General features: G+C 31.3%; 1 protein-coding gene and 1 long non-coding RNA gene across 7 annotated transcripts in view; one reads left to right on the forward strand and one right to left on the reverse strand.

Annotated features, from left to right (window-relative positions):
- The window catches only part of LOC116435181 (uncharacterized), a 37,808-nt gene extending 35,165 nt beyond the window's left edge, over positions 1–2,643 (forward strand). The window contains exon 3 of the long non-coding RNA XR_012999674.1: positions 2,400–2,643. This is a non-coding gene — a long non-coding RNA (uncharacterized LOC116435181). The remainder of the gene's footprint in view (positions 1–2,399) is intronic.
- The window catches only part of LOC116435180 (cysteine-rich secretory protein 2), a 218,779-nt gene that overhangs the window by 23,457 nt on the left and 182,187 nt on the right, over positions 1–13,135 (reverse strand). For all 6 annotated transcript variants that reach the window (XR_004236705.2, XM_031994486.2, XM_031994485.2 and 3 more), the window contains 2 exons: positions 8,437–8,582; positions 2,388–2,594 (listed from right to left, as the gene is read on the reverse strand). Coding sequence is in view for 5 of the 6 variants with exons in the window: in XM_031994486.2 (XP_031850346.1) it covers positions 2,388–2,594; positions 8,437–8,582 (353 nt within the window). In the remaining variant the exon portion in view is untranslated. The remainder of the gene's footprint in view (positions 1–2,387; positions 2,595–8,436; positions 8,583–13,135) is intronic.

A 13,135-nucleotide genomic window follows, 5' to 3' on the forward strand; every position in this document is an offset into this window, starting at 1 on the left:
ACTGAAAAACAAGTAAAAGTTCCAAGTAACGTTTAACATATCTTCGTCAATTTAATTTTATTAAATCTGGTACAACATTAACCCATAAAATTTTCATGTAAATAAAACTTCAAATTAATAACAAATTTAACACTATTTCATAAGTTAATAAAGGATTTATCACATTAGATCTTGAATGTTAGAGGTTGAAAACAAACAATTAGGATAAACCTTGTAATCGTATCAATCGAAATCGACGTAAGCGTTTACCAAATAATATTTATAAAATTCAATATGTGTCAAATTAACGTGTTCCATAAACCCAGTATTAACGTGTTGACTGTCATGCCGGTCACTGATGAATCGAAATGACTTCAAAAAGAAATATAATATCGAATGAAAGTATTTAGTAACATAAGAAGTTGTATAATAGTATAACTTAAGAATCACGATATCAAATCATTAATAATCAATTTTATTTCCATTTGCCTTTGTTATGAAAGAATAAGTATTATACGAAATGCTTTAAAATTCTCGTGATAGTCAACATGTTAAGAAATCATTCTGTTGTTTCACGTTACCATCGAATATTTATAATTCCAATAAATCTATTAACACTTCATTAATAAGTCAACATTTTCCTGATACTCCTGAAGATAATACACAAAAGTTTAAATATTGTTCAATTACTATTAATGTTTCATTTGTGTCTACAAAGTCCTACTAGTTCTCCGTGTTTAACTTGAAACCCGGCCAAATTAAACGAGCATTCGCGGTTCCTCAGAGCAAAATAAAAACAACGGAGCCCGACTGGATGTTTCTGAAATAACTAAGCCACGAAAACCTCTGAAAATAACAGAAATTTCGAAATGAAAGTGCTCGGTAGGTGTACCAGTGCCCTGAAGAGAACGCGGACAAGGTGCTCCAACTCATAGACGAGTGTATTATTGCCGCCCTACATTGTATCGCGCCTGCTTTACTGGCATGCTTTGTGCAATTTCCTTGTTCCCTGACAAGTGGTATTTTCACAGTCGCTTCTACATAATACGGTTTCTCATTGTAACAAATGTTAAGAAAATCGATAAACTTCTGTGCCATTCGACAGCGATAGAAACAAATAGGTTTCAGATAATAAAGTAGATAATAATAGGCTTTAGATAACAGATCAGATAATAAACTAGATAATGATAGGTTTAGACAAAAGATTATACGATGCTAGGTCCTAGATCATTTAGATAATAATAGATAAAGAATGAGATAATAGACTCTATTTAGATATGATTATTCCCATGACCTATATTAGCGTATCAGACTCGTGATTATGATTCACCCCCAAATTCCGGGCGAATCGGATATTTCTCACTTTTCCGTTTTTTACTTATAACAGGAAGATTTTTAAGTTTATAAAAATTTGTCTTCTGTGATATTGAAACTGAATATTTATTAATAAGAAATTTATGAACAGGGATATGTTGATTCCAGTTTTTAACTATTAGTTTTTCGTTGTTAAACCTGAACTGATACAATTCGCCGACTGATACAAGTCTACTCTATACTCTTTAATATTAGATGATTTTCTAATCATACATTACAATTTTTTTATTTAAATTTATAAAATACTATTTCGTTTGTACTCATAATAAAATCTAATATATTTCGGCAGAAAATCATTATTTTATATAAAATCTGATTGGGTGAACCGATTCGGCTACCCCGGTACACGGTTGTCAAACAACCTGGTTATTATGGTTGTACACATAAGGGTGAAATAAATTCGGTATATGTACATTCCCCGATTAAATAAACCAACGCTTTCTAAAAGGCAGGAACGCCGAGAGACCAGTCGCTATGATAAATCTTAATCTACGAACAAAATAAGCGAATTCGAATTTACGACCCAAGGTCCTTCAGACCAAAAATCTAGAAAGCATTCAGACTTCCAAGAACGCAAAACTGCATAGCGCGGGATTAAAGCGGCACTCGCAGGGAATATCTACTACCAGTCGTCCAGAAAACCCTTTTAACCATTCGAAGCGGGCGTAGACCATCCTCTGCTGTATCTTTCAATAGCTCGGTAATCTTATAAAAGCTCGCGTCGCGATTGTTATTCTCCAAGCGAACTACTTTCTCCCGAAGATATCGCTTAACCGCTATAAAATGAAGTTTCCAACCGTCAGGAAACAAACGGCGATATAATGGCGGGGGCGAGGGGAATGACGCCGGAGTTCCTTCGCAACTCGTAATATTTCTACTTTTCCTTTTATTTCTTTCTTTTCTTTCTTCCTTTTTCCCTTTTCTTTCTCTTTTGTTTCTTTTCCGTTTGTTTTCGGTTTAGGAAAAGTTAATTCACAAGAATGCACAAATAATAAAATAAAATATTTGTATTTCTATGTTTTTGGTTTACTCACCTCGGAGCGTAGTTGCAAACATACATGAAGAAGTCTTTGCCGAGCGGACCTTTACTGCCGGTGCAATGGCTGACGCCGCAGCCGACGAGATGCGTCGAGGCCCACGCGATTTGGGTGTAATGGCCGATCTCGTGGAGATCGTTCGCTTGGTCGTCGCCGTACTTGTAGTCTTTGTACTCCATGTACCACATTCTAATGGGGAAGTTCCTGGAAATGAAACAGGCTCGTCTGTTTATTGAATTCATCGGTGTATTAATGTGAGGTAAATGTACGAATAATTAATACGTTAAGATTATAAGAACAGTTCTTTTGTATTATAAATATAAATATGCAATATGAATATAACATTTATATTTGTATTTGTATTTGTATTTGTATTCGTATTTGTATTTGTATTTGTATTTGTATTTGTATTTGTATTTGTATTTGTATTTGTATTTGTATTTGTATGATGTAATCTGTCTTGTTTAGTTTTGGATAATCAGATTTACATAAAAGTATTTTTCATATAATACCTTGGTGTTTCAAACTTATTTAATTGGAACTTACTGACAAGTTTCTCAAAAGAAAGATAATATTAAGATTTTGTTTTTACTTGCGAACTTTTCTACAACTTAACAGAATTTCAATTTCTTTCAAAAACCGAGTAAAATTAAAATATTGATTTTCATTAGTATGACGTAGATCTTGTAATCTCTCGTCCTATAATATCGCAATAATCTCGCAGAGCACGTTTTAAACTAATCTTAATAAACTTGAATATTTACTATTAGATTTTTGTCTCACAACTATGTGTTATTTTATATTCTGCAGTTAAAAAGGGGGAAACAAATAATTCAATGGTTATTTGTTAGAGTAAATGTTATTTTGCCATAAATATAGAATACCCTGTCCTTCAAACAAATGATTAACAAGATAGTATTTCTAATCAGTGGAACTTTAAATGATAAAAGATAAGATATAAACTATTATCTTACTTAATAAACTCTCTGTTTGTCTTACAAGAGACAGAATTTTATAGATCTGACAATTTCGTATATACAACAAATTTTCCCAAACTATGAATAATTGCGATTCATATACCTGCTCCTTGAGAAAATATTAGATGCTAAGACAAACACCACGAAGGCTACAAGTGTTAAATAATCCAACAGATGTGAAGGAGAATATTGTCGAGTCTCGCAAACAAAGAGAATAAAGTCTGACACTATCGTCGACCAAAGTTCAGTATCGCAAAAGATAAGTACATACAATGGCGTCTGACAACAGCCGAATTTTGGAGCAAAGGACTGATACTATATCGCATCATTAAGTAGCACATTTCATTTGAAATTATTTAGGATCCTAACAGTGAATGATTTTTAATTTTCTGCTACTACTTATGGATAAAAGATACTTTTATATGACATAAAATAATTTATAAATATAGAAAGGTGTAACAGAATTTTTCTTTTCCATCTTTAATTTTACAAACGTGGTACTATAAAATGAACGATTTCTTTCGAAAATAATGCAAAAAAATCAGTCATGGTTTGTAATATTTGGGATTTTTCATTTGGATCTGTACAGACTCATAGTTGTATAGAAATTTTCAAAAAATGGTAATATACGTTCGGGCAGTTCCGACAAAACAATAATTTTATCATTTCAAAAGCTTTCCATATTTACTTTCGCAAGCTGTAATTAAATATAATAATTTACATATAACAATCGCTTTTTAATGAAGATAATTTCTTATTCCTGAAATTAACATTTTAATCAGTTAACTGTGTTCGACGAGTATACATGTCATCTTGAAACGCGAACTGGTACTAATTTTTTCAACAATAAATTACTTATTTCTTCAGATGAATGTGTAATTCTTCTTTATTTTGCTGTAATTTTTCGTTAGAATATATTATTATTATGATCTGATTTTATTGCACGCACGATGAGAGATTTTTCAATCTAAATTCCATAGTTAACTGGTTAAACAATCTGCGACAAAAAGTTGTAGAATCATAAACAACGGGTTAAAAAATATCTGGCAAGAAAAATGCTCGAACAAGTAATGAATTAAAGTGACAAATTTCAATTATCCGATTTCATTTACGAAGATCGATATTTGAATAATCGGTCGGATTCCGAAAGAATCGCGCGGAACGCATTGAAAACGAGACGCGGTTGCCTGCACAGTTCCATCGGCATTGTTTGCGTCGCAAGAAGACATGAAAGTAACATCAGCGACAATTGTTCATTGAACATCAACAGGTGGCTCCCGAAGGAGAGCAATGAATGTGATGGCAACTTATCGTTAGACAGAAATAGAACAATACCTGCGGATTCTAACTTCCAGCGAGTCAGAACTTTCGTGGCTGAGCAAAAATTGTTTTTTCTACTTACGGTCTGCGAAGTTGGAACAACTCTTACACCTTCAATTACTCTAAGTGCTAGACGAATGATAATATAATCGATGTGAAATGTTGCGAGTAAATTTGATGTGATTTGATTTTCGGTTCAAATTTTTCGAAATATCTCCGCCGCTAAAACTTTCTGAAAAACTTTACTTCGCAATTGTATAGATGCGAAAGAACAATGTATCTTTTGTTTAAACTTGTGTTCGCTATCTCTTACCGTTCCCAAGATAATTCATGGGAACAAGAATTTGCATTTCTTCAAGGGGTGGTCTCAGTCCTTCAAAGTGAAATTGGGCACGAAACAAAAATTCCAATGTATTAGGCTTGACTTACTCTACTTACGCATAGTTTCATAATTCTTTGAATTTTCGAGTTCGATAACTTTCCTCGTAAGAAAAAAAGTAATATTGTTCCTTAAACAGCCACAATACTTAACAAAATAAGTTTAGCTGAACTTTAAACACTAGTTTTACTTACAAAAGGATATCTCTTAACATTCTCATCATTTAAGCTACTACTATTCTTATAAATGCGAGAAACGTCAAACCCCTACCAATCAAGGAACAATTAAAAAGCAAATAAATTCACGTTTACCTTAACCCATTGATACTAACGGTGACTATAGTCATCCACTGATATTTTTGTAAATAACCCATTATAAATCATGTGATGTAGGTTTATGTGCGTATCCTTGTTTCTAAATTTATCACACGGAATTAAACTATTTAACAATTTTTAAAATTTAAATATTTATAATGCATTACATTCCTCGATAAAATACATATTCGTGTTTTAACTGACCGTCCAGTAAAACAATATACGCGGAAAACATAGCCGTATCGAAAGGGTTAAATACCTTTGACCTAACAAAAAAAAATGCATCCCAAAGTTCTTACTATTTAAGCCTATTCTCTTTAGAAACGCGAAAAACGCCAAGCCCCTAGAAATCAAAGAACATTTCACCGTTCCGTTTTAAACTTATTTCAACTTCGATTTGAACTATCCACTGCCCAGGATTTGAAATAATATTTCATCTAGCTCTCTCGGACAGTTCCCCACCCCTGAACGCGTATGTTGCTGAGCGAATGAAAGTGCACGGCGCATTCAATAATAAAATTATTTAAAACGTCCGGAATGGTCGATGTGAAAATGGATCCCTCTGAACTTTTTAACGGGCGCCCGCAGGACCGCGGGAAGATGAAAAATTCGATTAATTGAAACACGCAGCCGGATGAATTCGACAGAAATCCAGTTCCTCGTCGGCATTCCGCGATACCTGCCAATCGGAATTCACCGCTGCATGCGACGGAATTCCACGACTGGCTCGAACACCGCGAAACAATAATCCGCGGTGGTTGAAAGAGATACTTTGCTGGTATGTACATGGGCAGGTGTATTGCGCCGCGGAAAAGAGATCCACAGACACGGATTGAAACGTAACATGATTACCAAGCGGCGCGCGCCTTAACAAAAAAACCAAGGAATGCAAGCATTACTTACCGCGGAATGTTCTCTCGGCAGTTTCCAATAGATTCCGCTGGAATTTAATATCTAAGATACAGCGAATACCGACGTCACAACTGTGCGATGGGAAAGAAAATATGAAAAACGTTGAATGACATGATGTACAAGGTGATTCATAAATGCACGTGTCTACTTCTGGTGGATTTACATGGGAACTTGGGTAAGGAACATTTTATGAACTTATATGGTATACAGGGTGTCCCATTTTAATGTGTAACAGCAATCACGATTACCACAAGTACCACAATTTAAAAGAGTATAAAATTTAAATCTTATTATAATAATAATAAATAAAATGAATATAAAACGTTGAACTGTACCTCTGTGAATTACGTTAATTTATTTCCGTAAAAATAAATACAAGTTTACGTTTACACTCAACAACATTGAAAAAAAATTGAGTACAAAGCGTTAACACGTTGAATGTCATGGGGGTCACCGATGACCCCTAACCAAATTGATTTATTATAATTCACTGAATTAAACGACGATTATTTGAAAACATTGTCTTATTATAACTATGTTACAAATAATGCTACCTAATAAGTGCAATACTAATAATGTAGTTCAATCAAATGATTTAATATCATATTTTTTCTATATTGTGTATTTTGCTCTATGGAATCGTGTGGAATTTAATGTGTTGAGAAATATATCAAATGCAAATTTTTCAAAACAGAAGAAATTGCATATAAACATTTTCTAAATAACGAATACTTTTGAAAATTATTACATTTATAGATTAAAATGGAATACCCTGCATATCTTAGTTTACGAGTTGTAAGTAATTAAATAAAATTTTAACATTTCTCTAGATTTGAGAATATTCGAGGAACATCTAGTATTTGTATATAGTATGACGAGGCACAGGGCAGACATTTTGAATATTTTCTTTAACAACGTTTTACTTATTTTCATGTGTAAACCAATCATCTAAACTATGAACATGCATTTATGAATCACCTTGTATAAAACACATAATATAATTGTATTGCTTCCGTTATTTTTCACATCAATACAACGATTAAAAATATTTTTCTTATATAAATTCAGTATTAATTACAAATTATAGTAAATATTTTAATTACATCGGAATTTTCCAAATATTTAACATTATCGTTGATCCTATAACATTACTTCTTTATAATATCGTATATACTTAGGCAATAAGTTTTGTATATTTAGAAGAAATTTGGTTCCGGAGAATATAAAGTAGGGAAATATTTATAAGAATTTAAGAATGCCATTACTTTATCTTCAACTTATTAAAATTCTTAAGAGATAAGATCAGTGTCCATTGAATTCTTGTTTCTTTAAACCACTTCGGGAAATTTTGATCATATGTAAAGATTCCTCGTTTACTCATGTGTCTATATGGTTCAAAATGATTTTAATCAAGATGCTAATCAGTTGCACGTGGCTGAGAGTAATAAATACAATGAGTATAATTAACCTGGAAACCATTATGAAACTAGTGGAATCGTATCGTGGAAACCAATTTTCTGTAGCAAATTTAAAAGAACAGTAAATGGAAGAAAACATAAGGTCATATCAGGCATATGTTTATACATGTACTATTTTCCATTGTGTATTATTATATATTTTTCTATTTTAATGCGTAGCACCCTGTACTGTATATTGCGTAATTTATGAGTAAAATGCAGTATAAGTATATACGTAAATTGTTCAGTTTATTATTTCCGTAAAGCTTCACATTTTTAGGTTCAGGCCGTGCTAACACAACGCAAAAGAATTAACATTTCACTATTGCGTAGGAGCATATGATTTTACTTGCAAAGTTCTATAATTTTAAAATTAAAGTATAACAAAATTTCATTATATCGTTTTAGTTTCTTTTATTTTATAGCAGCGTAATTTTAACACTAAAACTACCAGACAGGTGAAATTGGTCCATTTTAAAATCTATCTTATTGTTATATAATAATAATAATTACCTACTGTTACTTACTATTAATTTAAAAATCATTTAAAATTAATTCAAACGTATTTGTGACATTTCTCGTTTTTCCCTGAAACTTTTACTGCCGTCCACATATTATGCCGTGAATGCAAGTTAAATGCTTTATGAACCCTGAAACGCATGAACGATAAAACAATTTTATAATTACCAGAGTGTTCGTCCCGTGGTAATGAAGATGTTCTGTCCACTCTGACCAAAGCCATCTAAGTACAGTCCTGTCGCGTTATCGTGAACCAGACCGAGACACTTATTGGCCCATCTCTGCGCCGCTTTGGCTAGGCCAGGGTGCCATTTCTGAAACCACAATTTTGTTATAATTAGTTAAGTCACTTACCGAAAGCAAATTTCGAGGCAACGGAGGATACGATTGCCATTTATGGTTGCCTCGAGATGTCCGCGGAAAATTAAGGAAGAATGTGTTTGATAACAGGAAAAAATTGTAGTCTATAATATAAATATACAAGGTGAATAAATGAAATCTGTTTGTTAAAATCACTCTTTATTTTAGATTTGTTTATTAATTTAATGATAAAATATTTTATATGAAATACATTATACTCAAAGAGAAAAGGATTTTTATATTTTTGCATCTTAAATCGAAGATATTACAGAAAAATCGTATATTGCTTTTTTAGTATCCCGTTTAAAATATTAAATTCTACAATAAATTTTGTAGCTATTATTAACACCTTCATTTACAATATCGTGTCGGAGTCGTGACAAAAATTTTAAACTGAATTTAGGAAATCTAAGTGGTATTTATTTTTTACATATAAATTATATATTACTTGTCTATTATCAATCGTTAAGCCTCGAAATACACGCAGATATAGAATAAGTATCAATATTTTTTCATTTCTTAATAAATTAGGAACGATAAAGTAATTGTATCGATCATAGTTAAGAAATAAATCACAGAGCAGGGGGTTAAAATTCATTTGTTATATTAAATACATGGATAATTTTAATTACGATTGTTATATTTCTTTTATTGAACACTTTCTGTTAGCATTAATATTTTAAATTTGTTGCTAAGCTCTGTATGTATAAGCATTCTTCAAAAACAAATTTCCTAATACCATTGTCAAATAAAAATTTTGTTTCTAAAACAATATGGATTATTTTATTGTAATATTTATACAATTAAACATTTGACATATGATAAAATATCAAGAGATATATCTCTTACGTTTATATGGGAAATATTCAAAGGCGTGCGCCGAACTTCAGAACATTCATTATTTCCTTTATGGAGGAAATCGTTTGATATTATTTTCGTGTCTCCCTGAATTTGTTAAAATGAAATTTATTGGTTTGGCACTAAAACTACTCACCAGTTAAATTGACTTTTTGGGATTCCTGTATAGAAGCTTCAGAACAGTTCTCGAGGAAACAACGGGCGAAAAATTATTTGAATTACATTCGGAAAGAAGGAAGCCGATGAAACGGAGGAACGGACGCTTAACTGGATGCAATTAGTCTAATTGTCTCGAGGTCGTTTAACTGAAATAATTACATCGTATTGCGAGTAGAACCCGTTAACAGAAACACCGACGCAATTAATAATCAGGAGAGAAATCTAATTCTGCAGCGAAATAGTCCACTTAGTACGTATTAAGCAGAAATTTCGGACAGGAGTCCCATTAAAGTCGCCTTTTACCATAGTGACGAGAATTATTCGCAATTTCACTTTCGACGTTATGATCGTCCACGAAAGTGCCTGAGAACAAAAGGAAGAAAGCGGAAGTAAGTTGGGTAAGGACAGAAAGAAGGAAGAAAACGAGAACGGATGGAAAAAGAACGAATTGGACAAAAATGGGGCCAAGAAATGAAAAGGAAGTGCAACATTTAATCTGTTAACCAGAAAAACCTCTTCTCTTGGGAATGTTGAAAATATATTTCTTAACACTAAAACTACTAAGCAGTTAACTGACTTTTTGAAATCCCCATATAGAAACTTCAAGAGTGCATCTATTGAGACTTTAATCGATTTATGATTCAGTTTGCGTATTGCCAAATCAATTTCTTTAATAATTTCTCAGGGAAACATCTGTTATTTGTTTAATAATTGGAAAAAGAAGAAATCAGGAGTGGGTCATTTTGACCAGTCTGGTAGTTTTAGTGTTAATCCTAGATCACAAATTTCCATCAAAATAAATACTTTATCTATTATTTATGTAATTTAATTTATTATATTGTTAAGCAGTCTAATGTATTTATGATTGTTTATATCGCTATTCTGAAAAGATGTGCAAGAGTTTATGTCCTTTTTATAATATTGATGTGATATTAAAAAATATTACAGAAAAGAATATAATTTAGTGATTCAGGGTTAATATCATTTTTGATGATATTTCGATATTATGAGGAAATATCAATAATATAGAAGTTTGATACTTAAATATTAAATAATATATTATAATGTTCTGTAATATAATATAAAAATAAAATTGTTTTACAGTTCCAACTAATAGTTTAAAAAATGATAATACACAAATGTGAATAAAACTTAAAATTCGATTCAAATATTCGTTGCAAGTAGGTTATTACGTGTGGTTGACTAATGAGTCTGTCGATCAGTTATTACATTTACGCATAACGAATACAGATTATCTTACACACCTCTCAATAATTTTACAACACTTTTAGCATTGTAATTCATTTATTTACTGTATGCAATAATAAATGATGCTTGAATAATTAGTGAGTCGATAAATATAAGTAGAAATAACTAGCAATGGTCAGACACGCGTTTTAAGATTTGTTCGAATGTATATTTTTGTATAGTTTTTTACTATTAAAAAGCAGACTATTAATTTTCTTTGAACAATAGTTTTTAAACAATACTTACATTATATTACCCAATATAATTTACTGTTTCAAAATTGTAATTGCCAGTACTATTAAAAGTTTCAATAAGAAATCTCTCAGCATTGATTAGAAATCTTCAAAAAACTTTCCAATAACCGGAAGTAGATGATGTGTTAATTATGAAGCACAAAACGACATTTTTGCGATAAGTTATTTATGAAACGTCGAAGACCGAGAAATACAAAAACCAGCTTCGACAGCGTCAGCGGGAGGCTGCATTCTAAACGGTCTCATAAAAATGTATTCTAGCATCGCTGAGCGCACACAGAATCCATCCATTAAATTCATCCTGTGTGGAGATGTACCCGCGCATCGAAATTTTGTAACCTCAAAGAGCGGAGAGTAAAATTATGCCGGCGTCAGATATTCAGACGAATACCTCCGAAAGCGAAAGAATTCTCGCGGAAAAAATTTGGTGGGAATATGGACATTCCGTGCAGAGCTGTGTAAATACCTGAGACGTATCATTTTGAAAAGAAGTGCGCCGCGCATTTTTATAAATGGTGTCTCATTAAAACATACGTGTGTTGTGTTAAATGTGTCCACTACATTATATATAATAGTACACTTCTTTCTCTTCATTACAGAAAGCTCAATGTGTCTTTTTTATTACATACTGACAACATATATTAAATTCATAAATTTCAACGTTAGCGGTATTGTTATTCGAAATGTAAAAATATAAGGCAAATTGATTTATTATTTTTTCTAAATATGTAAAAATATCACACAGTCTCTTTTCATGAACAGAGGAGTGTAAATAGAAAATTTGTCTTTTTATTACCTTTATATCATAATTATTCATACTTATAATTATGAAGAAAGATTAATTTGATGATAAGAACTCGATACAAAACTGTCTATGATACTCATTTTATGAATATACCCTTATTTCCTAATTAATTTAATTTGTAATTTTGCATAATTTAAAAATTTGTAATTTTTCATAAAACATTTCGAATATTAATGAAATCGTTTGAAATGAATGAAATATGTGCGAAATTTAACAAATACTTTTGCGAACAAATTAAATGCATATTAGAACCTGTGTAAATATTTAAAAAACGTGTAACAAAACATTTATTTTCATGTTTGCACACATTTCGATACTTCCGCGTGGCTTATTGTACGTTTATTCGTATTTTATTATGGTCGGTAAAAGCTTCGGTTTTATTTTACAAACAGTATGTTTTTCAATATATTCATCATATGGTTTCAAAGTTACATCCGAAAAAGAGAAACCATGAAGCCCTTGAGAGTTGATTTCACGTTTTCAGAGTGAATTTCCGGTGAAAAAGAAAACTCTTTTTGTATGGTCCAACATACTGTACAATCTCGCAAAGTTTCATCAAAATTGCTTTCACGTTGGGAGTTTTTTCATGTGTACGTACACCAGTGAATCGCACGCGTGCTCTATAGCTGTCCAGCATAGATTTACTTCAAAATATTAGAAGAAATCTTACTGTACATTTTTTAATTATCTTCCCTTGTCTTGCGCCATTAGTTTCTCATCATGTATACATCTAACCATGCGATTAACAAAAATGAGTCAATTCTTACTAATACTACATTGCGTTGTAACCAAAATAGCTTAGGGTTTTGTGAAAATGAATATTATATATTATATATTCTGCCAAAGACAATTATCTTTCATAATAAAGAATATACGCCTAATAAATAAATCTCAATTAATATATTTATATTTATCTAATATATTGAAATATATTGTTTCCATGAACGGACGGTTATCATAGCTAATAATTATACAAAAATATAATTAAATAATTAATACAAGGAAATTACACAAAATTTTTATATTAATTTTTTTTTAATTCTATGTAAAAACTGTAAATTTGTAAATGACATTACATTTTCAAAAGTCCATGAAAACTACGAAATGTTATATAGTGGATCGCAATAGATTCTATATCTATTATATTTTTATAACAACAAAGCAGAATGGACAATATTAAATA

Source organism: Nomia melanderi, chromosome 11 (assembly GCF_051020985.1).
Source record: "Nomia melanderi isolate GNS246 chromosome 11, iyNomMela1, whole genome shotgun sequence".
Lineage (NCBI taxonomy): Eukaryota > Metazoa > Arthropoda > Insecta > Hymenoptera > Halictidae > Nomia > Nomia melanderi.